This window comes from Littorina saxatilis, linkage group LG8, assembly GCF_037325665.1.
Source record: "Littorina saxatilis isolate snail1 linkage group LG8, US_GU_Lsax_2.0, whole genome shotgun sequence".
In the NCBI taxonomy this organism is placed as follows: Eukaryota; Metazoa; Mollusca; class Gastropoda; order Littorinimorpha; family Littorinidae; genus Littorina; species Littorina saxatilis.
In genome coordinates, this window is record NC_090252.1 from 22,204,761 (window position 1) to 22,232,723 (window position 27,963).

The 27,963-nt window shown below is 43.0% G+C and overlaps 1 protein-coding gene across 2 annotated transcripts; it reads left to right on the forward strand.

Moving 5' to 3' along the window:
- Positions 1-5,539: 5,539 nt before the first annotated feature.
- LOC138973043 (serine-rich adhesin for platelets-like) lies at positions 5,540-27,963 on the forward strand. 2 transcript variants are annotated; one of them, XM_070345699.1, is made up of 9 exons: positions 5,540-5,651; positions 8,667-8,921; positions 10,769-10,922; positions 11,900-12,057; positions 13,113-14,770; positions 18,570-18,695; positions 19,008-19,144; positions 22,786-22,878; positions 25,467-27,963. In XM_070345699.1, the coding sequence occupies exons 2-9, from the start codon at positions 8,679-8,681 to the stop codon at positions 26,963-26,965; spliced, it is 4,068 nt and encodes a 1,355-aa protein (XP_070201800.1). In that variant the 5' UTR covers positions 5,540-5,651; positions 8,667-8,678; the 3' UTR covers positions 26,966-27,963. The 2 variants fall into 2 exon arrangements, with proteins under 2 accessions (XP_070201800.1, XP_070201801.1); XM_070345700.1 differs by having other exon boundaries at positions 22,789-22,878.

The following is a 27,963-nucleotide window of genomic DNA, read 5'->3' on the forward strand; positions in this document are numbered from 1 at the left end:
CCTCAATTGTTATCAGAATGATAGTTCGCAAGAAAAGAAAAAGCAAGAAATAGTTCCCCTTTGAAAATACAGGGACCTGATAGGGGGGGGGGGGGGGGGGGGTGGGGGGGGGGGGGGAATACCTGTCTCATAGTTATGTGCGCAACACCGTGACACAGTTTGGTCTTTTATGCAATCATATTATTTTCATTACTGCTATGCTAATAAGAGCATTATAAGCATCAAGGAGGAGGTTTCATTGTTTTATAACAACGTTTGTTCTATGTAGTTTAAATATTTTACATTCTTTCCTTTTGACGCACATTATGCATTCCTTTTTTTTTTGGCTAATAAAAAGAAGTCGTTTTTCTATTCCGTTATATCAGAGTCAAGCTGTTGAACGAGAATCTGCCCACGTTTGTGCGAGTGTGTGTGTGTGTGTTACGTGTCTGTGTCACGTGTGTGTGACGGTGTGTGTAGTGTGTCACGTGTGTGTGTGACGTGTGTGTATATGTGACGTGTGTGTGTGTGTGACGTGTGTGTGTTTGTGTGTGTGTAGTGAATGTGTGTGTGTGTGTGTGTGTGTGTGTGTGTGTGTGTGTGTATGTTTGTGTGTATGTGTGTGTGACGAGCGTGTGACGTGTATGTGTGTGTCACGTGTGTTTGTGTGTGTCACGTGTGTGTATGTGTGTGTGTGAGGGAAGTGGAAAGAGAGAGGTGATGTCACGCACACACGCACACACACGCTTCCATCCATTCATTCCTGCATAACAGATGGTCTTACAGACACTCGACAACACGCGCATCTCGGACATAGGGCCTAGTCGTCAAATTCCGCATATCATAATTATCGTCATTTACAACAACAAACAAGTCGCGTAAGGCGAAATTACTACATTTAGTCAAGCTGTGGAACTCACAGAATGAAACTGAACGTAGTCCGTCGCTAGTGCAAAAGGCAGTGAAAGTGACGAACCTGTTTGGCGCGGCAGCGGTTGCGCTGTGCTTCATAGCACGCTTTACTGTACCTCTCTTCGTTTTAACTTTCTGAGCGTGTTTTTAATCCAAACATATCATATCTATATGTTTTTGGAATCAGGAACCGACAAGGAATAAGATGAAATAGGTTTTGAATCGATTTCGGAAATTTAATTGTGATCATAATTTTTATATTTTTAATTTTCAGAGATTGTTTTTAATCCAAATATAACATATGTATATGTTTTTGGAATCAGAAAATGACGAAGAATAAGATGAAATTGTTTTTGGATCGTTTAATAAAAAAAGTTTCCGATTTTTAATGACCAAACTCACTCATTAGTTTTTAAGCCACCAAGCTGAAATGCAATACCAAACCCCGGCCTTCGTCGAAGATTGATTTGCCAAAATTTCAATCAATTTAATTGAAAAATGAGGGTGTGACAGTGCCGCCTCAACTTTTACAAAAAGCCGGATATGACGTCATCAAAGGTATTTATCGAAAAAAAGAAAAAAACTGTCCGGGGATATCATACCCAGGAACTCTCATGTCAAATTTCATAAAGATCGGCCCAGTAGTTTAGTCTGAATCGCTCTACACACACACACAGACACACACACACACACACACACACACACACACACACACACACACACACCACGACCCTCGTCTCGATTCCCTTGACTAAATGTAACAAGTCGCGTAAGGCGAAAATACAACATTTAGTCAAGTAGCTGTCGAACTCACAGAATAAAACTGAACGCAATGCAACGCAGCAAGACCGCATACTCGTAGCATCGTCAGTCACCCGCTCACGGCAAAGACAGTGAAATTGACAAGAAGAGCGGGGTAGCAGTTGCGCTCAGAAGGATAGCACGCTTTTCTGTACCTCTCTTTGTTTTAACTTTCTGAGCGTGTTTTTAATCCAAACATATCATATCTATATGTTTTTGGAATCAGGAACCGACAAGGAATAAGATGAAAGTGTTTTTAAATTGATTTCGAAAATTTAATTTTCATATTAATTTTTATATATTTAATTTTCAGAGCGTGTTTTTAATCCAAATATAACATATTTATATGTTTTTGGAATCAGCAAATGATGGAGAATAAGATGAATGTAAATTTGGATCGTTTTTAAAAAAATATATTTTTTTTACAATTTTCAGATTTTTAATGACCAAAGTCATTAACTAATTTTTAAGCCACCAAGCTGAAATGCAATACCGAAGTCCGGGCTTCGTCGAACATTACTTGAACAAAAATTTCAACCAATTTGGTTGAAAAATGAGGGCGTGACAGTGCCGCCTCAACTTTCACGAAAAGCCGGATATGACGTCATCAAAGACATTTATCAAAAAAATGAAAAAAACGTATGGGGATATCATACCCAGGAACTCTCATGTCAAATTTCATAAAGATCGGTCCAGTAGTTTAGTCTGAATCGCTCTACACACACACACAGACAGACACACACACACACACACACACACACGCACGCACGCACGCACGCACATATACACCACGACCCTCGTCTCGATTCCCCCCTCTACGTTAAAACATTTAGTCAAAACTTGACTAAATGTAAAAAGCAACACGTCAACAACAAAAAAATGTTGGCGTTTGACGTGTCCAGTTCATGTGCGGTAGCTGATGAGGGAAACTACAAAGCTTTATTAGCTTCTTTTATTTTTTTTTGCAACCGTATTAACTTATCTATCTTATTTACACGTATTTACTTTTTCATTTACTTATTTAGTTCCGACAACAACTGATCCACTGCCAAATCATTTTGCTAAATCGACAAAATACTGGATCCAGCCAGCCCTGCACACAGACACACACACACAGACACACACACACATGAAACAATTGATGAGCTTCAGTGCCGCATCAGTCATCAATGGTGTCGCAGAAAGCAAAGAGGGGAGATAACCACGAAACCATTGTTCATGCAGAGTTTGCCTTCTTCTCTCCCTTAATCCAACGCGCAGATGCTGCCTGGGCGATTTTTCTCCACACTGACAATGAGACAGCGGAGGCGTTTGTGACCGGTGCGAGATTAGAGATGACCCAAAGGCATAATAAGACGAGAAGGATAATAATTATGAGGAGAAAGACGATACGGAGATACTTAAATAACATCCCGTATCAAAGGCTGCCGGTAAGCTGAAATACGGCGTAGTAGGCTACCATAGTTTTGCCCATCTCACGTCAGTCCGTTTGGCTTTCAGTTGCCAAAAACATACTGGAGCACACAAGTAAATACACACATGTATTTTGAACGCTCGACTGACTGCCTCCCCCAAACCCTCCCCAGTCTCGAAAAAAACCACTGCAAAGAGTCAACTCAGCCGTGCCAACAAATTAAGCCCACGGGCCGCTATAGGTTACATGATTTCATATATCACGTTTTAAAATAGCTTTTAACTCTAAAACGCTCTCTCTCTCTCTCTCTCTCTCTCTCTCTCTCTCTCTCTCTCTCTCTCTGTGTAACATAAGGTGACTAATTGTGTGTGTCGGTGACACTGAGAGATGAGGGCCCCAAAGGGTTTAAAATCGTGATCGTGATTGGCGTTTTTTGACCTTTCTGTGACTGACCGTGATTGCCGAAATTTCCATTTCTGTGATCGTGATGGGACTTTGCCCGTGATCCGTGATGACAAAAAAAAATCAAGTCTCGTGATCGTGATCGTCATTTGTTTTCGTGATCGTGATGGGCATTATTGCAAAGCATTCTATTTTCAACGTACATTTTTCACAGCTGTATCACTCTATGATCCTCTATTCGTCAAGGTGTTCGTGATCGTGAAAACAAAAATCAAGGTAACTGTGATCGTGAAAGCTAATATTTTCCTTCCCGTGATCGTGATGATACCCCCCCTTTGGGGCCCTCAGAGATATCGGAATTTTGCTGAGCGGGGGCGAAACACTGACTTACCACTCATGAAAAATCGCGAGATGATTGGGGGAGAAATGGGAGCCAGCGAGATGGGAATCGGGGGCGGGGGAAGCCGGGCGAGATGGGAGGGGGCGAGTCGGAATGTCACCGGTTAGATTCGGGTGGTGAGACTACTGCTATATCCACGGGTCCGTGTCTCTAGACTCAGTCGATGCTATATCCACGTTACTGACGTCATCCGCGTACCCAAGGGACGCTGCTCTCGCCTTATATTTTCCTGCCGGCTTTAGGTTGGGCACTTCAGTTCACCGACTTCAGCTCAGTGTCAAATTTTAAAAGTCAAAATTCCCTTTTATTTTTAAATAACGAGTTACACTCCATGAGTGGAATACAGGATCCAAAGTTCGATCAGCAGCACTTTCAAGTTGAAGGGGAGGAGAGGGGACTGAGTTTATGTGATAAAACAGTGTAAACAAAGATGCTTTGGAGAAAACTGAGAAGAGTGGAGCAAAATAAAAGAAAGGAAAGTTAAGAGGGGGGAAAAATAAGTGAACAAATCAGGCTATTTCAACAACAACAAAAATAAGACGTGACTGAGGCCAGGCCGCTCGAACCGGAGGTCTCATGGACTGTCACCAGTCACAGCCGGTTTAGGCAAATCACAATCGGCGTCAGGCTGAGCGGCTACGGAGACATGTCCATCAGGGGAAAAATAGGAATCTATATTTTGTGCAATACTCCTGATGACTGCTATCGATCTCGACGAACTTTTCAAAAGTTGCACATGAGTGCACTCCTGTAAGGCTTTCAGTTTAGTTTCCAGGTTGTCAAAAGAGTTGATTGTTTCGTGGTAAAAACAAAATGGCGCTTGATAAGAGTGCCAACGCGAGGCTTTTCGTGCGACGATGACGTCAGTCACGTGGATATAGCCTGGGGACTAGAGACACGGACCCGTGGATATAGCCACAACCTAATTAATAATTATGCAGCCGTGCAAACACACACACACCCAAACCCACACACTAAAAATTGGCTGCGGCTGACTCAAAAACAAACATTAACAAAAAAAATTAAAAACGGTGAGGAGAACTGCAGCTGCCAACAACTTGAGGTAACCGCACGTATGATATCCTCCACTGCTTACTTCCTCCCATCTCATCACTTTATCTCAACCGTTCGTCAACAACCAGAGTGTGTACTGAGTGCGACAGTACCTTGGCTTTCAGTTTCATCGAGGCTAGTCTTGGCCCATGCCATATGGGCTGATGCAACCAACAAACCATACTTGCCATCTAGTCTTCGATAGCAAGTTAGGAAAAAACACGATACAGCGTATTTACTACCACGAATATCTTAATTTTATTTCATCAAAATTAAAGATTCATTCGGCTTCAGAGTTTTCTTCCACGTGCTCGACCGGCCGCCATATTTGTTTACACGTGTTCCAATACCGCTTCTGATTGGCCAGTTTGGAGGGGACGGCCAGCTACACAAAAAACAAAACAAAAGCACGCGATCGGACTAAGCTAAGACATTAAAATGAATCAGAATACTTATTTTCGCTACATGCACACAATGTTGCACACACAGACATGCGGGAAATGCTTGCAAACTGACGCACCAGCGTCAAAACCACATCAGCTCGCAGCCTTGACCTAGTTACCTCAAGTTCAGGAGCGAGAGGTTGATGGCAGAAAGACCTTGCACGGTGACGGCTTGTCCCAGACGAAACTGCAGATTCCCTAAACTCCTAGACATTCGGACCCCAGTAGGAGTTGGAACTGCAACAAGGTAACGTATTAACGGTTATGCCAGTGATGATTTTAATTCTGGTGGCTTTTTTCATTGACGATTTGGTTCCGCATATGTGTGTATGAAATGTTCAAGCACTGTTGGCGCGTGCGTGGTTGTGTTGTTCTACCACCGGCAAAGCGAGATAGGGAGAGAGCTATTAGCATATGTAATGAGATGTGTGTTTCGTCGATTTTCTCATTTAATTTCGCGACACACCTGTTGTTATCAATGTAAAATGATGGGAAGATCTATCTGTTTTTGTTTGGAAACGTTGGTTTAGGTTATCGATCACGTAGAAGGACAGGTTTCTTTCGCCGACGGAGGTACCCCATCGCGCCGCGTGCCGCCAAGCGCGCACTGTTGGCCCGGTCCCCCTCACTTCACGAGGTCACGATCGACGTAACCGCGCGTGGAGATTCGCTTGACGCCCTCTTGTTTTCCGGATTATGCTGCATTTGCGTCCATATTAGACATGAATCAAGCCATTCCGGCAAGATCTTACACTTATCTTTCACTCTGTTTTCAAACTTTAGCCTAGTTTTCGGTCCTAACCCAGATTTTGGACGTGCTTTTTAACTTGTGTGCGTGTGTCTGTGTGTGTTTCGTTCTGACAGACTGACGCGGTGGTGGCCGATTGGTATGGACGTGATTGTTTACACCTCTCAAAAACACACAAAGAGCAAATGTCGGACGGTTATGGTGTAGCGGCTTTTTGCAACAAAGGGTGCAGATGTTGTGTGAGAGTGTGACTGTACGGAAACTGCATGTGATTATGACTATGAGTGAGAAATCCTTGATCGGTTTACCTTGGCCGAAGGAGGGCAGGATTTAAAAATAGTGCACTTCAAGGTCAATTGCAACTTGAGCCAGTCTTGTTGTGTTGTTATCGGTATCACGCAATGGGGCTTGCTGCAGTGAACCAATCCTCGGCTGCAAGTCGGTGAGTTAGCACTAGAATGAATGATGTATCTAATGTTGGGTCTTTTGTGTTGGGGCTTGCATTTTTGCCGCGAACATTTCCTGTCTTGTGATGACTGTTTTGATTAAAATACAGTGTTGATGTCACAGTGTTGTACAAATTAAAACCCATCTTCACTTGTGACTGCTCTGCATGTGACTTAGAGAAAAACAAAAAATAAAAACCAAGACATACAGGAAATAAAAAATCACAGGTGTAACAGAGGTATGTGCCTCAGCTTCAAAATAGACAATGAGAGACAGTTTGGGCTCAAAGAAAAGTTGCAAGAATGCATCAATTTATCAAAATACTGTCATTCCCAACCTAGTGCCTGCAGCAACTTGGTCAATGGCGACTGCAAGCGCAAAGAAGGACCTGTCTCATCTGCATTATTCTGTCGTCAATCTTTTCCAGTGAACTAAGAGGGCTGTCACACATGCGACTGAGTCGCGCGATTTACCCTGTCACACAGCCGGCTCAGTCGTAGAAAACAGCTACGACAAGTCTGCGACTCAGTCTCATGCGATTCCCTCGTAGCTTTGAGGTTTAGAACATGTTCTATTCCTGCGATCCAGTCGTTGGTCAATCACAGGGGCAGAGCCAACAGAGCCAATCAGAACGCGTTGCTGCGGCCTTGACGCCGTGACGTAAAATAATGGCGGACAGTGGCGTACAGCGTCTCTTCGTCGATTCAAAACTTTTTGGAAGAACAGTTTTTTACTCGGATATAAAGGAGACGTTTTAGGCGTGTACAGCGGTCGGTAAACATTAATTGCAGCTGTCTGGGAACTTTATTTCTTGCAAAGGCTAATGCTGAAAGGAATTTTTCAGAAAGGTAGAGCGATGTTCGAACATTTAGCGTCTGCTCTCGCAAAGCGAGTTTGCCGTGTTCACTATGACACGTCACTTCCGCCCCGCTCGCGTGGAGTTATCGTTCGTCTATCGTTCATTGTGTGACGGGTCAATGGCCGACGATGTGATGTGCGATCGGCCAAAGACTGAATCGCAAGACTGAGTCGCCTGTATGACCGAGGCTTAACTGCCGCTAACTTAAAAACCTGAATATTATAACTTCTTGTTTACAGACACTGACCTTCTTCCCCGGGGTCAAGTTTTATCTATGAGAGGTGGTTCCCCTTTCATATCTGAGAGGAAACCCTCCCTGCACGGGGTCAGTGACCCAGTTTAACCTATGGGGGGGTCTCTTAGATGTCTTGAGAGGAAACTTGGCCAGGGTAGTACCTATAGTAGCTGAAACATGCATTATCACAAGTTGTTTTACCCCCACCCTACCCACCACCCTACCCCCCACCCTACCCCCACTCTACCCCCCACCCTACCCCCCACCCTACCCCCCATCCTCTCTGTTGAATACCTTTGATGGTTATGAACCAATTTCATACAATGCAGAAAATATTCTATTTTAAACACCAGGCATGGGAATGGTCCTCGGATCCGCTAATTTCAGAGGTTTAGAAATAAAATGTCAGACTAAAATTTGTTTTGTTTTTTTCAGAGGAAAAAAGTCCAAACGTAAAAATTCAAAACTTCGCAAGAGCATTTTATATTCTCAACTCCAGCTCGTCTGGTTCAACCAAGTAATGGATTTTGATACTGACTTTCGTCCCACTTCCACTGGATTTGGTCTAGAATGCGTAGATTTTGATCGTGCCTTCAAAAAATGTTTTCGGACCCCCCTAGATATCGGAGGTTTTTCATGTCGGTCATTCCCATGCCTGAAACAGCTCCAAAATTGGACACAGTTACTGAATTAGGTCTTAAGTGGAAGGAAATCTTAAAATGCAGATAAATTTAAAGAGATTATGAACAGATAAACTGGGAATTAAAAATGGTTTTCTCTTCTTCTTCTTTGTTCATGGGCTTAGAGTCGTTAGACTCCCACGTTCACTCATGTTTTTGCACGAGTGAATTTTTACGTGTATGACCGTTTTTACCCCGCCATTCAAGCAGCATACGCCGATTTCGGGGAAAAAATGGTTTCAAAAGCACGGAAGTCCACTGTGTTGAAATAGGATTTGACATGTATTTTTCAGGCTACAGCAGTCATGGACGTGGCAGGAGAAGCTGGGGGAGACCCAGGGGGAGACAAGCCCGCAGACGCAGCGGGAGAGAAGCGCGACATTCGACGACCAATGAACGCTTTTCTCATCTTCTGCAAGCGCCATCGGAGCATGGTCCGCGAGAAACACCCGGACCGCGACAATCGCAGCGTCACTCGAATTCTGGGCGACCTCTGGGCTAACCTTCCAGAAGACGAAAAATCTGTTTACACCAATTTAGCTAAACAGGTGAGGAAGTACTTCCTTTGTGTAATGTACACAACAAAATCTATGATATAAGAACTTGTGTTTGTTGCTCACGGAAGCCTGAAGAACATTGAAAATGTGAAGAATCGCTAACAAGTTGACGACTGAATAAGTGTTGTTGGTGGAATCAGTTGTACCACTTGATTGTCTTGAGGGTTTGTGTGCAAAAAATTAAGTGTTTCATTAAAACAAGAATTAATTTCCTCTTTAGATCTCTTTAAAGGAAGACAAGCATAGCTTTTATATCTCCCTTGTTGTTTTGTGTGTGTTTTTGCTGCTTTGAGAGCAAATTAAATCAAGTTGGGAAGTGAATTTTCAGCTTTGAAGAGGTGTAAAGAAAATTATACCTGTATGACCATTAGTTTCTGGGCTAAAGAGGAAGTTGTAGATATGAGATCAGCCCTGAAAGTCCAGCAAATGCTGTACTCGCCTTTGGATAGTGATTCTGAACATTAACTAGCCAGAGAGCAAACTTTACAAGTCAAACCAACAATTTGTTTCAGCAACTTTACTCGCATTTGGCAAGTAGATGAACATTTCTACTCGCCATGGCAAGTAAAATACTCGCCACTTTCAGGCCTTGAGATCTTTAATGTCAATTTCACAGCCCTAACTGAAGGGTTGGGGTGTATTTATTCGTTAAAATTACCACCACAAAAAGTAGATGTTAACCACAGCCTTGCCCTCTTGGAATAATAGACAAATTCGGGGTAAAAAGCTCTTGTCGGTTTTGTATAGGTTGTGATTCGTGAAAGAGCTGTTTCTGTTCAAAACAGTGAGGCACCCTTTCCCACGTGACAATCAGGCCACTGGCGACATGTTCTGTAGTGAGTAGCCTATAAGGCCAAAAAAAATAATAGGTGTGGTTACGGTAACATAGCAAACAAAAAATAGGGTAGGAAGGTAGGCAATCACTTTTTGGTTTTTTTTACTTTTTTTTCTAATGTGTACAAATTAAACCTATTTGACAGGGAAATAAGTGTGCGACTCGGGCGCTTTCGCTTTCATTGCGTTTTCTGCACTCGTTTACTTGGGGTTTTTTGTGTGTTTTTCTGACAAATGTAATAAAAAGTTATAGGGTCGGCCCCAAAAAATAGGGTAGGTCGGGTTACCGTAACCACACCTTTTTTTTTTTTAGGCCTAAGTATAATGTCATGTGGAAAAGTGTGTCTCGCTGTTTTGAAGAGAAACAACTCTTTCACAACCCATACAAACCCGACAGAGTTATTCCTGACCATCGTCTATTTTAGTTAAAGGGGAAACTGTAAGTGTAAGATCCCACATCTGAAACTGCTTTATTTGCCGTCGCTGCTCATGTAGTTTACATTAAAAGAAATGACAGATTTATTTTTAAACATAATCTGATTTCAGTAAAAGAGGAGACTGTAAGATCCCATGTGCTTTTTTTGCCGCCACTGTGATCGACAAGAAGAAGAAGATTTGCCGCCACTGCTCAGTATACATTCAAAGAATTTCATCTATCTTATTTTTGCAGTATGGGGATGCCTTGCTCAATATACCTTCAAAGAATTTCATCCATCTTATTTTTGCAGTATGGGGATGCCTTGCTCAGTATACATTCAAAGAATTTCATCTATCTTATTTTTGCAGTATGGGGATGCCTTGCTCAATATACCTTCAAAGAATTTCATCTGTTTCATTTTTGCAGTGCAAGAATGCCTTGCTCGGATTACATCTGTTTCATTTTTGCGGTACAAGGATGCCTTGCTTAATATAAATTCAAAGAATTTCATCTATCTTATTTTTGAATTACAAGGATGCCTTGCCCAATACACATTAAAAGAATTACATGTGTTTCATTTTTGCAGTACAAGGATGCCTTCATGAAAGCTAACCCAGACTACAAGTGGCACAGCACAGATCGACTACCACAGCCCGCCAAGATGGCCACCAGACCCACCAACAATCGCCCTCCGCGCAGTCTCTCCACTTCTGACTGTCCCTCGGGTCTGCTGTCTTCTGGTGAGTTTGAGTATCAGGATAGGTAGTGTAAGGGTTTGGTTGTGGTTTGAGGAGGGTGAAAAGAAAAAGATTCAGCTTCTATGTCAAAGATGTGAGGGATGCATTTTAAGCATGTGAACCTTTATCAAAACCGGTATTTTTCAAAAGAAAAAGTTCCAATGAATCTGTCGCACACAAAGACTGCCACTCTGTCACTTACCTTCATACTAGATCTACACCACAGTGCAGTGATAACATTTTTATTTAGGAAAAATTAGCCAAAGAAAATATCAGTCAGTATGCAATGAATGACTGGTTGCTGGTGTTATTGCTGGTATTTTGAGAACTTTAAAAAAAAAAAACAGAAATATTTTGTTAACTATTTTTGCTGTCCCCTTCGTAGCACTCCAATAGTAAAAACAAATTAGATGACAAAATAGTGGTGCATTTTACAATAACACAAAATAAAATTAAAAAATTAGGATGTAATGTTCGGTATGAAACTGAGTAATGTAATATCATTATGCATCGATTGGACTGATTGGACATTGGATTTCCCTTCTTTGAGCCATGTGACGTCAGAGGCCTACAAAATTTCATATTTTGGCGTTTCAGGTTGACCGAAACTTTAAAGGAACTACAAAACACACGTCATGTGTTTGATTGCATGTGTGTGTGCTGTTCAATGTCAAAACAACAACAAAGTCATAGTACCTGAAAGGAATTCGATCGATACATAAATGTTATTTGCGCTTTTGACCAAAATATGACATTTTACACAGATCTCGACAGTCATTGTTCACCTCGACCGCTAGCGCGGTCTCGGAGAACAATGACTGTCTCGATCTGTGTTAAATGTCATATATTGGTCTCGTCCTGATATGGCTCTGCGTAGTCGGCTGGACGTTAAGCAACAAATAAACAAACAAACAAACAAAGATATTTTGGTCAAACACGCAAATAACGTATAATGCATCATCTTTATGTTTGCATTGCAGAGGGAGACAAGCTTGGAGGTTTGAACCTGTTGCTGATGGCTGGGCAGCAGTCCATGCCTGCTCACGACCGCCACGCCGTCATGTCGCACGTCTTGGAGAGGAGGATGACGTCACCGGAACTGATGGGAGCTAACTCTGCGCTCCTGCAGTTGGCGGAGGTAATACCAACCAATCAATGAGTCTTATATCGCGCATATTCCGTGGGTACAGTTCTAGGCGCTCTGCAGTGATGCCGTGTGAGATGAAATTTTATACGGCCAGTAGATTGCAGCCATTTCGGCGCATATTTACCTTTCACGGCCTATTATTCCAAGTCACACGGATATAGGTAGACAATTATTAACTGTGCCTAAGCAATTTTGCCAGGAAAGACCCTTTTGTCAATCGTGGGATCTTTAACGTGCACACCCAATGTAGTGTACACGGGGGGGAGTTCGGACACCGAAGAGAGTCTGCACACAAAGTTGACTCTGAAATAAATTTCCGCCGAACCTGGGATCGAACTCACGCTGACAGCGGCCAACTGAATACAAATCCAGCGCGCTACCAACTGAGCTACATCCCCGCCTCTCCTTTGTCTGTGTCTGTCTGTCTGTGTGTCCTGCTTCTCTCTTTGTATGCGATATAGTCCTGATGAAGCTTTCATAAGCGAAATTTCGTATCGACTTGTGTCGTTCTTGTATCGGTGAATACAGTAATCCTTTGTTTAACTATCCACAACAGTAAAGAATGATTTCTTCATGACCTTTTTATTTTCTATTTTGACTTGGGGTTTGAGCACTGTACGGGCGTTTGGATGGCCGCTTATGGATGAAAAGAGAAATGGTGAGACTGGCTATATCAAACACGATTTGGCTAGCTATGTTTTTATTGTTTGCTTGGTTTTTTTTGTACTTAACTAACACAAGAAAGGAATCTTAAAGACAAGTAAACCAGCAATCATTTCTTCTTCTTTATTTTTTTTAAATCCCGACCTACCGACCCTATTTTTTGTTTGCCTATGTTACCGTAAACAGACTTTTTTTGTGTGTGCCCAAGATCCAAAAACAGATCGACTGCTAAAGTTTCAAAAGCAATAACCAGAAAACAAGAATGGTAAGGTAGGTATATATAACTTATTCGACGTCTTGTTTTGTTCAAATTAAAACTAAAAATTTAAAAAAACAAAAAAACATTCCAATACTTTAACATTCTTGTCTGTGGTTTGTTTCAGATGTGTTCAACGGAGCTACATGGACAGCCAACAGAACCGGCAGCCATCCGCAAAGCACCGCCCAAGAAGCGCGCTCGGCACTGGAGCTACAGCGACGTCGGCCACGGTGACCTGGCTTGCAGGTCAAAAATACCCCCCGCCTCCCTCCTCTTCCCTCCCATACCCAACCCCGCCTTGAAGGCTAACCAGCCCGCTGCCACCAAAACAAGCCAATCGGAGGGCTCCTTTCAGAAGCAAAATCTTCCAGACAACCAACCAGGCTCCATGTTTCAAAAACTAGAGAAAGTCACTCAGCAAGTGAGGCGACCAGCAGAGTTTCCGAATCATACGGCTGCGAAAAGTGTGAAGGACTTTAACACTCTGTGGGCTGAAGCGAGAAAGGATGATGTCGGGGTCAAAACACAACTTACACCAAAGCACACTCTGGACAGCTTTGTGTTTGACCACGAGGCAAAACCAGTCACCATCGACTCAGCTGTACCACCCAAGAGGAAATTCACCAAGCTACATGACTCTTTTAAGAACGAACGCCAGCCGCCGCCGACAGTCACCCCAGAGGCTGGCAGCCTGTCGGATCAGAACGACAACGCCATTTTCACCTGCGGAAAACTTGTGGTCGACCACATCATCGACCGCCTCTTCACGGCCAACCTGGCCACGAGCGAGAAAAACCACGCCACCGCCAACCCCTCTTTTACGGACATTGAGAAGGTGCGCAAGATCATCACGGCAGACATGACTGAGAGGGAGGGATCTAAGCGCCCAGCCAACAAGCAGGTTGGAAAGTTGCTCAGCGAGGTGGTCCAACAGCCGCAGAACCTCGTGGAGAAGGTCATCGAAGAGGCCTACAACATGGGCGTTACGAAGCTGAACTCTAGGCGAAAGCCCCCAGCTCAGCCGAGCCTTCACAAGCTGGACCTTTGGCCCAAACAGGAGAAGCCGGAACTGTGGCTGAAACAGGAGAAGCCAGAACTGTGGCTGAAACAGGAGAAGCCAGAACTGTTGCTGAACCGGGAGAGTCAAACTCCAAAACCTGTGGCGACTGTCGCTAAGCAGGAGTCGGTCATCACCACCAGGCTGGAACCCATCTCAGAACAGCAAGGGTCAGAGACTTCCGTTCACCAGCCCAGCTTCCAGGAACAGACGGCAGTGATGTTGAAGGTGATTCCTAGTTCCGCTTCTTCTGATCTTCCTCATGGTGCTAGTCTCAACAGCTCTCAAGTCAGTCCCCCACCGAGACCGGCAGTCATACCCCCATTCCACGGAGAAGCGAAGGACAGCTCCCAAGTTAGTCCCCAACCAAGACCGGCAGTCATAGTCTTACCCCCAATTCATGGAGAAGTGAAGGACAGCTCCCATTCCCAAATCAGCCCGCAACCAAAGGTGGGGGTGGCAGCTGCAGCAGGTCAGGTAGATTCCAAGGACAGTGGAGAAGATCGTTACCCTGAAGATCTGACCGCTGACCACTCCAAGGATGACAGCGGGGACATGCAGGACGATGATGACGGTTATTCGCAGCCTGTGCGCAAGTCTCGTCGGCGTAACCGCGGGCAACGCTACCAGGAGCTGATCAACGAAGGCATCATTCAGCCGTCCAAAGAGAGGCTGGCTGCCCGCCGATATGAGCAGGGGGCGCACCCAACATCTATGTCGATGAAGTATGTTCTTTTTCTTTGCTTTTTTCTTTCTTTTTTTCTCTCTCTCTTTTCTTTTCTTTTCTTTGTGTGTGATGTGTGTGTCAGGGATCGCGCTAGGATTTTTCAAATTGCGTACAGCTTACGCAATGTCGGCCAAAAAACGCGTAAAGCAGAACCGATTTTGCGTCAAACTATAACACAGTTAAATCATGACGATGTGGGGAAAAAACGAGGACAACTTTTGCTGCATGCCGTTTTGAATGAATCAAAGACAGGCTTGAACTGAAAGCGTCTCGCGGCCTAGATTTGGCGCCACATGCCCAGTGCATTTGGGTGTATGTGTTCTGCGCGAACTTAGAATCCGGTTTTATTCTAGAATGGACCGGGTCCAGGTTGGAATTCTAACCCTGCGCAAGTACAGGGGTGCCATTCTAGAATGAAACTCTTGAATAAAGGGGGCCGTAATGTTTGTAGGTAAGACAGAGTTGTCTTCCCTTGAATTATCTCCACCTGCACCTTCCCTTTGATAAAATGGGGCTGATTTGTCTACCCCTGAAAAAAATCCTTTGGCGATCTTGCGATGTCATGTCATGTCAAGAAAGTTGACACTCCTGAGTACGCAATAAACAAAGGCAGACCATAGCAAGGGGGACTACCAGGGCGGTATTGTTTGCAGGGCAGTTGTTTTTGTGATGAGAGCCGGTTGCGGCCGCTTGCAATGTCAGCGCTGTCTCCCTCTCGGAAATGTCCGGTTTTTTGACAATTTTTTTGACAGACAGACAGACAGACGGTCAGACCGACTAACCGACAGACAGACCAACAGAAGGACAGAGTGAGTTATAGAGCTGTTGTCACAGGTTTAAAAAAAAGTTGACATTATATCTTCACAATTCAGAAGACCAACTTCATGTATATGAATAAGATTAAAAGTTACAAGCGAGATCGGCAAAACACTGTCAGTCCGGAAATTTCCGTTCGTAGCGATCAGTGCTGAGTGTCTCTCAAAATCGTAATCACTTTCAGAACATCACAATCCCAATTCACGATGTCTTTGAGTAAAGTGTAAAAAACCCGAAAAAAAACCCAACCAAACACACAAAAAACAAAACAAACAGAAAATCCACATTTGCGGCTTTGGCTGTGTGATAGTCTAACTCAAATGACTATTCCAACTTGGACCCAAATTCCAACCTTGCGCACGGCCGATTCTAGAATGGACCAGCAAAAAGGGTTTCATTCTAGAATGGCACCCCTTACTTGCGCAGGGTTAGAATTCCAACCTGGACCCGGTCCATTCTAGAATGAAACCGGATTCTAAGTTCGCGCAGAACATATGTTCTGTTTCAGAAAAACCGACCGGCATTGCATTGCGTCGCTTGCGACACACTTATTCCGAGAGCACGTCACCTCATTTTGTTTTATCCAAAACAGACTTTAGATTTTAACTCACATGCTTGTGCCATGTTTGATCCAGAACAGACTAAACTCGCGCGCGTGTGCTATAGTCTGATTCAGTATTGGGATGTGCTGCTGAGCATGACGTTTTGAATAGAAGTTGTTTTGCGTACGCGTTACGACCCCCCGCGGGTTAGGGGGAAGAATTTACCCGATGCTCCCCAGCATGTCGTAAGAGGCGACTAACGGATTCTGTTTCTCCTTTTACCCTTGTTAAGTGTTTCTTGTATAGAATATAGTCAATGTTTGTAAAGATTTTAGTCAAGCAGTACATGTAAGAAATGTTAAGTCCTTTGTACTGGAAACTTGCATTCTCCCAGTAAGGTCATATATTGTACTACGTTGCAAGCCCCTGGAGCAATTTTTTGATTAGTGCTTTTGTGAACAAGAAACAATTAACAAGTGGCTCTATCCCATCCCCCCCTTTCCCCGTCGCGATATAACCTTGAATGGTTGAAAACAACGTTAAACACCAAATAAAGAAAGAAAGTACGTATTACGCATAAGCGCCAGGAAAATGCGTGGGCGGATTTTAAAACGCGTCAAATACGCAAAAAAAACATGCGTTGACGCGATCCCTGGTGTGTGTGGCTTTCTATCTTGTTTCTGTTGTGTTTGTGTCTGTATATTAGTCTGAAGGTGCATGCATGAATTTGTGTATGTGTGTGGGTTTTTATATTTTTTGTCTGTTTCTGCATATCAGTCTGTTAAGGTGCATGCATGAATTTGTGCGTGCGTGTCTTTGGAATTGTCTTTAAGTTTCCCTGATGTTGATAAACAAACAGGCTTTGGGGGAGATTTTGTCTTAATTCATGTAGAGCCACAAACTGAGGCAATCTTATGTGTATTTGATGTTATCAAGGATGAGGAAGCATCATTCAAACATACCAACAGACATGTACAGTAGTCCCTTCCATTTCCGGCCCTTTCGTGGGCGTGAACCTACCCGGAGCGGCCAGCTTTCCCATGACTAATGAGTTTTCCTTCTATAATTGACTCTTAATGGCCGTTAACCTGTCTGACGCGGTCAACGGTCACTGATTTTTGCCCTAAGGTGCCCCTCTTACTCGACAGGAGCGGCCACTTAACGGCCACTTGTCACTTTCGCGGGCGAGCGCCTGTGGTGTGTGTGTGTGTGTGTGTTGTGTGCACAGACGGCACAGCACGAGCAGACGACATGAATACTTACGCATGCGCAAACTGTAAATACAGACATGCGCATACATGTACATTTACGGCAGTCACTTCCGGATCGATCACAGCTGATGTGAGTTTGAAACACTTGTTTATCTGACACTCAAATACATATATAATAATCCAAACAACACACATAGAAACATACGAAACAATAGCTTAGCCAGGACGATCGAGTTAAACACGCAAATAATTAAGATGTATAAACGAAAGCAAAACTAACAGAGACAATAAATCGGCGGCTCGTGGATGATCGCTTTCTTTTCTTCATGAAAACTTGATCGTGTTTTTTGGGGTTTTTTGGAGGAGGAGGGGGCCTGTAATGAACGGCCACCTGATATTTGCGGTCACCTTTGCAATGACTAATGGGTGACCGGATATGGCAGGTACTACTGTATACATGTATATTTCCAGTTTGCTCAAATGTTAATAGTCTTGTATGATCACGCTCAAAATTAGCTTCATGTTCAGAATAGGGGCCGGGTAGCTCAGTTAGTAGAGCACCCAAGGTCACGGGTTCGGATCCAGGCCGGAACGGACACGGGTCAGCTTTATGTGCAGACTCATAGATGGTATCCACGTCCCACCCCCGTGTCACCACAGTGGCACAGGATTCTTCTGCCATAAGTGCAGGTGGCTGATGACATTTACACGATACCTGAAGACGCACACACCTGGGTACAGCTACTGTTGTTGCTGCAGGGGCTCACATCCATGAGAGATGGCATAGGACAAATGTCCTGGACAATGCAAAAGCGATAGGACATTTGTCCCGAACAAAAAAAAATGAATAGGACCTTTTTTTTCTCGCAACAAAACGTACACTAACAGCCTGGTTTTGTCTGCTTGGAGAGACACATTGTAGCAAATCAAACTACTGTAAATTGGAAAGTACTGACAATTTCCAGATCAAATGAAAGCATAATCGGACAATGACCACTTTGTGACAAAAACATTAGGACATATGTCCTCTTGCATGAAAAATGTATAGGACATTTGGAAAAAATATCCGTGTATGTCCGACGTGGATGTGAGCCCCTGTTGCTGCTAGCTTTCCACTGGGAGTGGGAGGCAGCTACCCGATTTTCCTAGCATTTGGATCATCATTAAATAAAGTAAATGAAATTGAAAAAAAATTGAACAAAATTTACTGTTTGCTTTCTCTGTGTAGCATGTGTTATGTGGAGGATGGAAGAGACGATGATGGGTCTATGGAAGGCAGGCCTCACTTCCACCTCAAACGCTCCGTTTCTGAGTCTGACTCCAACCCGGGCGATGAGAAACGCTACTGCACAGGGTGAGTAACAGCCCCGTCAAATACAACCATTTGCCCCGTCACACACGGGACAATTTTCGCGTAAGATCGAGCTGCAATTGGAGCTACGAGTCGATCGCAAGCGATTCTCTGGCTGCTTTGAGCGATAGTACCTGCTATTCAGACTTGGTCGTGTGACAGACGTTTTCTTCCACGCAAGATTACGTTGATTGTTTGGTTGGTTGGTTTTTGAGTGTGCGTTTGTTCGTGACTCTACTTGACGTCACTGTAGCAAAATAGGAGGGTAAGAGGGCAGGTATACTTGATGACAATCTGCTTTCATCTTCTCAACAGTGACTTTGACCTTGAGGCCGAGATTGCGACCTTGCCCCCCTGCTCCCTGGACCAGGTATCACGACGCCGAATCCAAAGAAAGAGAAGTGACAGTGAAAGTAGCCGTAAGACTGGACCACCATCCTCTCCTACTCACAGTAAGTACAAATAGCCTTTTTGCACTTGAAATCTTGTTTCAAAAAGCAAGAAAAAGAGATCACTTTTGAGTGGGAGTAGAATATCTGTTTGTCTGTCTTTTTTTGCTAGGGTTTATACAGGCATCATTTTACCTATACATTTATTTTATATGTGTGTGTTTTATAAAGTATTATACAGGCTTGGGAATTGTCAGCGAAATCGCGTATTTCCGCGAAAAGGAAATTACGTTTCAGCGGGGGGGGGGGGGGGGGGGGGGGGGGGGGGGCGAGCGATATTGTCCGCGGCATAAAAAAGGTCAATTAAATTATATGTATACTATTGTCTCTTTATCCATTATTTGCTTACACGAGAACTATCAAAATATTGGTCTAAAATGCTCAAATTCGTTTTCCTTCTGTGGCCCCCCCTGGTCACCCCAACGGGGCTCTGCCCCTGTACCCCGCCGGGGCCTAGGCAGCCCCTGGACCTCTGCCTATTTTCAGAGTTTTTTCTATTTTGGAATTCCCATGCCTAATTATAGTGGAATGTGTTACAATTAGTAATTGTGGGAACGATATATGTAAACAATGATATGGGGGTTTTTTTGTGTATATTTCCCAATGATTGTAAAGTGCACTGAGCAGGGTTTAAGTTAACCCTGGATATAAAGGCACTCTGAAAATATTATACATTATCATTAGTATTACATTATTGAGAAGATAGATGTATTGGCTTTGTATGTTCAGACCTGTTTACCAGTACGATTTGGGCGTATTTTGTACGCCAAATTATTATCGGTACGCAAATACGCGACACACGCACACAATACGCCTAAGAAAAAGTCTAGAATACGTTTTCCGGTGTTGGTGTGCTGATTACGGGATGGTACAACTGATACCGGTTTCGGTCGAAGGGAGATAACCATGACAGCGAGTCTTCAGCTGTGGAAACCTTGTTCAGTTGTTGGCACGTGCGGTCGTCTGGACAATGGTGGCAAAATGAAGCGGAAAAATGTGCCAGTTTCGGATGACTGTTCCAAATCTAAACAGCAGAAGCAGCAGATTTTCTTGGAGAAATATAAGAAAGAGCCAGGAATTGTGGATGCTACTATGGGAAAAAGTCATGCACACTGCAAGTATTGTAAATCAGATTTCTCCGTTGCCCATGCTGGGAAATATGACATCGAACGACACTGCAGTTCCAAAACTCACCCGGACAAGGTTGCTGCAAAGAAATCCGCTGAAAGCTGCCAAGGAATTATGAAGTTCATTCCCGCAAAGCAAATCCTGCCAGAAGAAAAGGAGGTAGTCCGTGCTGAAGCAATGTTTTCTGAGATGATTGTAAAAATGAACTTGCCACTGTCAACCGCAGATGTTATTTCACGAACTTCATCTTTTCATTATCAATCTGTTTGGAAGACACTGGTTATAATGCTATAAACTGACAGGTAAATAAAATTGTTTTAACCCTGTTGTATTGGAAGGAGTTAAATTCTGAAGGTGTTCACAAGACATGCTATTTTTACACAAACACGTTTGCACCCACGCGTACATTTTCCCTAGCCCATATGGCTTTACTTGCAAAGTACACCAACTTTATGAAAAATACACTCAACATTTTGGGAAAGTACTCTTGCCTCAGGTTTAGGGTAAACAGGTCTGTATGTTATTTATCATGGTTATTCTGTTGAAAGTAATTTAAACTCCTCTCGCTCTCTCTGTCTCTCTTTCGCTCTCTCTAGCTCTCTCTTTCTTTCTCTGTATGTCTGTCTGTCTCGAGAAAGAGAGAGAGCGGCGCACGCGAGAGAGAGAGAAAAATACCGCAGGACTGCGAGAGGGTACACCAGGAGAGAGAGGGGGAGAGAGTCTAGAGAGAGAGATCACATGACAGACAGACAGACAGACAGACAGACAGACGGACATGTAGAAAGAAGTGAGAGAAAAAGTAAGAGAGAGAGAGTAGTGTCAAAACACAAGTATCAAAAAGAATTAGGTCAATCTATACACAGCTGCTCTGAGAAAGAGAAAACCGGATCCGCCAGATGGTGATAGAAACAGCAAACACAGGTAAAACATTTTAAAAAAAATTAAAAAATTTAAACAAATCCCTGCGCTTAGAACTGTACCCACGGAATACGCGCGATATAAGCCTCATATTGATTGATTGATTGATTGATTAAAACCAGAAGGCACAGGAGGGGAGGGGCGACAATACAGTAACCACACTGTATTGAATTTTAGTGATGTGTTACATGTTGATCCTCATTAAAGACTGTGAGATCCTGTTTTCTTACAAGACGGAGGCTGCATGATCTTCATTATCAATCTTGGGTTATACAGTGGAACCCTCCCTTTAAGACCCCCCAATTTCAGACCTCTCCCCTTTTTAACTTAAGACCTTACTTTTTGACATGTTCTATTCATATCTCTGTAAATTTACCTCCATTTCAAGACTTCCTCCTTGCCTGATTTTCTCAGATTTTTTTAGGTCTTAACCCCTTCACTGCCACAGTATAACAGCATTTTGGTATTGCTGTGCGCCAGGGCAAATTTCGCTTTCATTGATAAAAAATATGAGGCTTATATCGCGCGTATTCCGTGGGTACAGTTCTAAGTGCAGGGATTTTTTATTTTTTATTTTTTATTTTTTTTTATGCAATTTTATATTGCGCACATATTCAAGGCGCACGGATTTATTTATACCGTGTGAGATGGAATTTTTTTTACACAATACATCAGGCCTAAAAAAAAAATAGGTGTGGTTACGGTAACCCGACCTACCCTATTTTTAGGGGCCGACCCTATAACTTTTTATTACATTTGTCAAAAACAAAAACAAAAACCCAAGAAAACGAGTGCAGAAAACGCAATGAAAGCGAAAGCGCCCAAGTCACACACTTATTTCCCTGTCAAGTAGGTTTAATTTGTGCACATTAGAAAAAAAAAGTTTTAAAAAAAAAAGTGATTGCCTACCTACCTTTTTTGGGCTATGTTACCGTAACCACACCTATTTTTTTTTTTTTTTGCCTCACGCATTCACATCGGCCAGCAGATCGCAGCCATTTTGGCGCATATCCTACTTTTCACGGCCTATTATTCCAAGTCACACGGGTATTTTGGTGGACGTTTTCATCTATGCCTATGCCAGGAAAGACCCTTTTGTCAATTGTGGTATCTTTAACGTGCACACCCCAATGTAGTGTACATGAAGGGACCTCGGTTTTTCGTCTCATCCGAAAGACTTGCACTTGAACCCACCACCTAGGTTAGGAAAGAGGGGAGAAAATTGCTAACACCCTGACCCAGGGTCGAACTCGCAACCTCTCACTTCCGAGCGCAAGTGCGTTACCACTCGGCCACCCAGTCTTAATAGGGGGGGTTACACTGTAAAAGCTGGAGACAGGTTTTTGAGACGCAGCATTGCTTAGACTGTTAGGGGCAAATTACACCTGAGGCGTCAGATGACGCACTGCAGATAATTGAGGTAATTATTTTTTTTTCACTACACGCTGCGTGTAAGGAAAACAGGCCAAATACTCTACATAATCCCTATCGCAGCATGCAGCCCTGCTGACTCTGCGCAAGTGTAATTTGCCCCTTAGAATCGCTTTGTTAGTCATTCAAACAGCGAAACGTAAAACATATATACAATGATTTTTCAGCAGCTGAGGGTGGCATCCCCGAAGGCCCGCTGACGGGCAGTCAGAAAAGGAAAGCCAGGAAACACTCCATCAACAGGCTGGTGGCTTCAACAGGTGGGGCAAATAGTCATCACTTTGTTCGTATTGATTGCATTGATGTGTTTGTATGGTCGCCTGCCTGTTTCTGTGGTTTTTGTTATATTTAGTCAAGTTTTGACTAAATATTTTAACATCGAGGGGGAATCGAAACGAGGGTCGTGGTGTATGTGCGTGCGTGCGTGTGTGCGTGTGTGTGTGTGTGTGTAGAGCGATTCAGACTAAACTACTGGACCGATATTTATGAAATTTGACATGAGAGTTCCTGGGTATGAAATCCCCGAACGTTTTTTTTTCATTTTTTTGATAAATGTCTTTGATGACGTCATATCCGGCTTTTCGTGAAAGTTGAGGCGGCACTGTCACGCCCTCATTTTTCAACCAAATTGGTTGAAATTTTGGTCAAGTAATCTTCGACGAAGCCCGGGGTTCGGTATTGCATTTCAGCTTGGTGGCTTAAAAATTAATTAATGACTTTGGTCATTAAAAATCTGAAAATTGTAAAAAAAAATAAAAATTTATAAAACGATCCAAATTTACGTTTATCTTATTCTCCATCATTTGCTGATTCCAAAAACATATAAATATGTTATATTCGGATTAAAAACAAGCTCTGAAAATTAAATATATAAAAATTATTATAAAAAAATTTTTTTCGAAATCAATTTAAAAACACTTTCATCTTATTCCTTGTCGGTTCCTGATTCCAAAAATATATAGATATGATATGTTTGGATTAAAAACACGCTCAGAAAGTTAAAACGAAGAGAGGTACAGAAAAGCGTGCTATCCTTCTCAGCGCAACGAATACCCTGCTCTTCTTGTCAATTCCACGTGCACTGCCTTTGCCACGGGCGGTGGAGTGACGATGCTACGAGTATACGGTCTTGCTGCGTTGCGTTGCGTTCAGTTTCATTCTGTGAGTTCGACAGCTACTTGACTAAATATTGTATTTTCGCCTTACACGACTTGTTTTGTTTTGTGTTTTGTTTCGTTTGTTCTCATGGGGGGGGGGGGGGGGGGGAGGGGAAATTGCTGGAAAGTTTTGACAGACTTTCCTGTCAAGAAATTTGATTCAAAAATATAGTTAGTATATATATGTAAAGTTTTACATTGTGAAAAGAAAAAACACTGCAAAACTTGCATGAATTCAAAGGAGACGGATTATTGAAAGTAAGTCACATTTTGAAAGCGTGAGAAAAAAGGTTCAGAAAAGGAAGATTTTGATGAAAAAATTCATTGAAATTGTGGAAGACTTTCACAAGGAATTGGAACACGTTGATAAAGGTGTACAGAGAGCAAAAGTATGTTTAGATTACAGTTATAATCAGTGCTGTTGCAAGTCTTTCGTCTTTTGCCTTCGTGGGCTGAAACTCCCACGTACACTCGTGTTTTTTGCACGAGTGGAATTTTACGTGTATGACCGTTTTTTACCCTGCCATTTACTAGATTTAGGCAGCCATACGCCGTTTTCGGAGGAAGCATGCTGGGTATTTTCGTGTTTCTATAACCCACCGAACTCTGACATGGATTACAGGATCTTTTTCGTGCGTACTTGGTCTTGTGCTTGCGTGTACACACGGGGGTGTTCGGACACCGAGGAGAGTCTGCACACAAAGTTGACTCTGAGAAATAAATCTCTCGCCGAACGTGGGGACGAACTCACGCTGACAGCGGCCAACTGGATACAAATCCAGCGCGCTACCGACTGAGCTACATCCCCGCCCCGTGCTGTTGCAAGTAACCAGTTACAATGGAGAGAAGATTGCGGAATACAGTGGAACCCCTTTTAAGATCCCCAAAAGTAAGAAAATCAGGTCTTAAAAATGAGGGAGTCTTAAAATGGGGGTACATGTTCCCACGTCGTCAACATCACGGGGCAAAGAATCTAGACACAGCCATCGTCGAACGCTGAAGAAGAAGAAGGGGGTACATGTACAAAATATAGGGAATGTACAGAAAGTCTGATAAAAGGGTCTTAACAATGAGGGAGTCTTAAATTGGGTGGTCTTAAAAAGGGGGTTCCGCGGTATGAAAAAAATATCAGCTCAAGAAAGAATAAGAACATTTCAGCAGAGATGTAGAGGCAGACCTGGGAACCCATACAATTTTGCCGTATTTTGTACGCTTGATCGTCTTAAATACGATCAGTACTGTCGGTTGGAGAAAAAACAAATTCCCAGACTACTTTTCTTCGCAAGCGCATCCCAAAGCCTATCCGGTATTTTGGATGTTAGAATGCTGTGTGGAATACACTCTATTTTCTGAAAATACGCCAAGTTTCTTTGAGAATGCTCTGAGTGCATAACAGGGTTTCCCAGGTCTGTAGAGGAGTAATGAGTCCCAAAAGTTTGAGCTCTGAACAAATTGCAAACATGTTGTTGTATATTTGACAGAATCTGATGGAACAAATAGCGATCATGTTGTATATTTGACAGAATCTGGTGGAACAAATAGCGATCATGTTGTATATTTGACAGAATCTGGTGGAACAAATAGCGATCATGTTGTATATTTGACAGAATCTGGTGGAACAAATAGCGAACTTGTATATTTGACAGAATCTGGTGGAACAAATAGCAATAATGTTGTTGTATATTTGACAGAATCGGGTGGAAGCACCAGCGTCACAGCCCCAGGAATCGCAGAATCAGTCCCCATGGTGAGAGACCCCACCAAAGAATGGCCACCGCCAACCACACCAACAACCGTACCCCCATCAACAACGCCAGCCATGCAGCCCGATGCTAGTCTCACCTCCTCTTCTTCCGGTAACCTCAGCCAAAGCACAGAAACCGGTGATAGAAAATTAGAAATTGCAGCTAGTGTTGAAGAAAAGCTTGCTAAAGAAATGACTACTACTGGGGAACACGAGAGAAAGGTGACTGATGATGCGAAAAGGACTTCAGAGCAAGAGAAGAGTACGAGCGACATTGATAAAAACGGTCAAGCCGATAATTCAAAGATTGGAGATTCTTGTGCTATGCATGAAGGAAGGAGCGGCAAGTCGGATTCTTCGTCGTCGGTAGCACTGACAGGCTTGAAACGGAAAAACGTGCCTGAACCGATTGAAGGTGTTTCATCTTGTTCACTTCCCATGGGAAATAGTTGTGTAGATTTGGAAAGCAAGTCTGTCAGCAGCAAGAATGTAAATATCGCTGCTGACGCTGTAAAAATTCAAGCAAAAGTTGTGTCTGGCTTGAAAGACAGCAAGCCAACTACTGGTGATACGATGTGCCCTGGTGTTGTTTTTAATTCTGCAGAAACTCTCTCTGCGGACCCAAACCGTAGACCTTTACATCAAGAGGGAAAATCGGATTCCATTTCGGAAATCACCAGCAAGCCTGGTGATCGTGACAGCAGAGGCAACTCAGAACCAAAGCTATGCAACTCAGAGGAATCGAGAACTGCAGATGAAGAGGGGAAGGGGAGGGTGGGTGAAGACTCTATCATGAAACGTTCTGGTTCCAGGTATCCGCAGGAGTTGGATGGAGATTCAAACCTGAGCTCCACCGGGGGTACAGACAACGGTGGAATCTTTCTGTCCGAGACTTCCGGTCTCTTGTGTGCTGCCATAGATGAAGACGATGTGCTGCCAGTAGCAGACTCAACCCTGAAGCAACAACAAGAAGAAGGGGATGTTCTGATCGAACAGTTAGATGAAAAGCCGAGTTTCGCGTTTTCTTCGGAAACCAAACCCGAGTCGGTATTGGAAGCGCCTAAGTTTGGTGAACTGTTGAAAGAAGAAGACAACCTTGTTTCTCTGGGCGACTCTTTTCCTAGTTCAAGGTCAGAGTCCTCTCCGGTTGCCATGGAAACGTCGGATTCCTTGGACAGCAGCAGTGGAAATGGAATGATAGTGACGGTGTCGTCGTCTGGCTGCTTTAGCAGCACCGACATGGACACCTCTCCGTTCGCCTCCCGCGTCCATTCTGCCACAGAGGCCTGCGTAACCACGGTGACCATGACCAACAGTGACGCCATGCCAACGGCCTTGACCTTGGAGATGATGAACGAGGGGGAGACAGTCGATTCTGGGGTGGGCAATCCGATTTTGTGTGGGTCTTTGCCTGGCTCTCCTTCTATGGCTGTGGTTCATTCTTAACTGTCATTCAAGTCAAAGACTTGACCTTTTCTTGTGTGCAACTAGAGAGAATGACGTTTCTGTTCAAAGATTCTTGGAGAAAACTAAAAACTAAAAGAAAGTAGATTCTTGCAGAAGACTAAAAACTAAAAACTAAAAGAAAGTAGATTCTTGGAGAAGACTAAAAACTAAAAGAAAGTAGATTCTTGGAGAAGACTAAAAACTAAAAGAAAGTAGATTCTTGGAGAAGACTAAAAACTAAAAGAAAGTAGATTCTTGGAGAAGACTAAAAACTAAAAGAAAGTAGATTCTTGGAGAAGACTAAAAACTAAAAGAAAGTAAATTTCCTGTTTACACTGAAGTCCACTTGCTTGTTACTGTGAACATCTTGAAAAAACTTTTATGGTGAGCAGACTGTCATACAAAGCACATTTTTAATTAAAAATGAATTTTGTAAATGATTGTGGATAAGTTCACAGTTTGTGGATGGCATTTTTATTGTTAAACTGAGAATTTTAAAATCAAAATTTGAATGAGTGAGAAATTATGCCCCAACCGAAGTACAAGCAAGTGTTAGTAAGAGATAAATCTGAGAAATCAGTGAAAATGCTCACTAGCACTGTATTTGTCTTGTTTGGTTGTTTCGCTGTATCTGTACTACCTGCACTGTGAATTGGAGAAAGTTTAGCCCAAACAACATTTTGAACGATTTCTGTAAGGCCTAAAAAAAAAATAGGTGTGGTTACGGTAACATAGCCAAAAAAAATAGGGTAGGTAGGTAGGCAATCACTTTTTTTTTTTTTAACTTTTTTTTCTAATGTGTACAAATTAAACCTACTTGACAGGGAAATAAGTGTGCGACACGGGCGCTTTCGCTTTCATTGCGTTTTTTGCACTCGGTTTTTTTTTTTTTTTTTTTTTTTTTTTTTTTTTGACAAATGTAATAAAAAGTTATAGGATCGGCCCCTAAAAATAGGGTAGGTCGGGTTACCGTAACCACACCTATTTTTTTTTTAGGC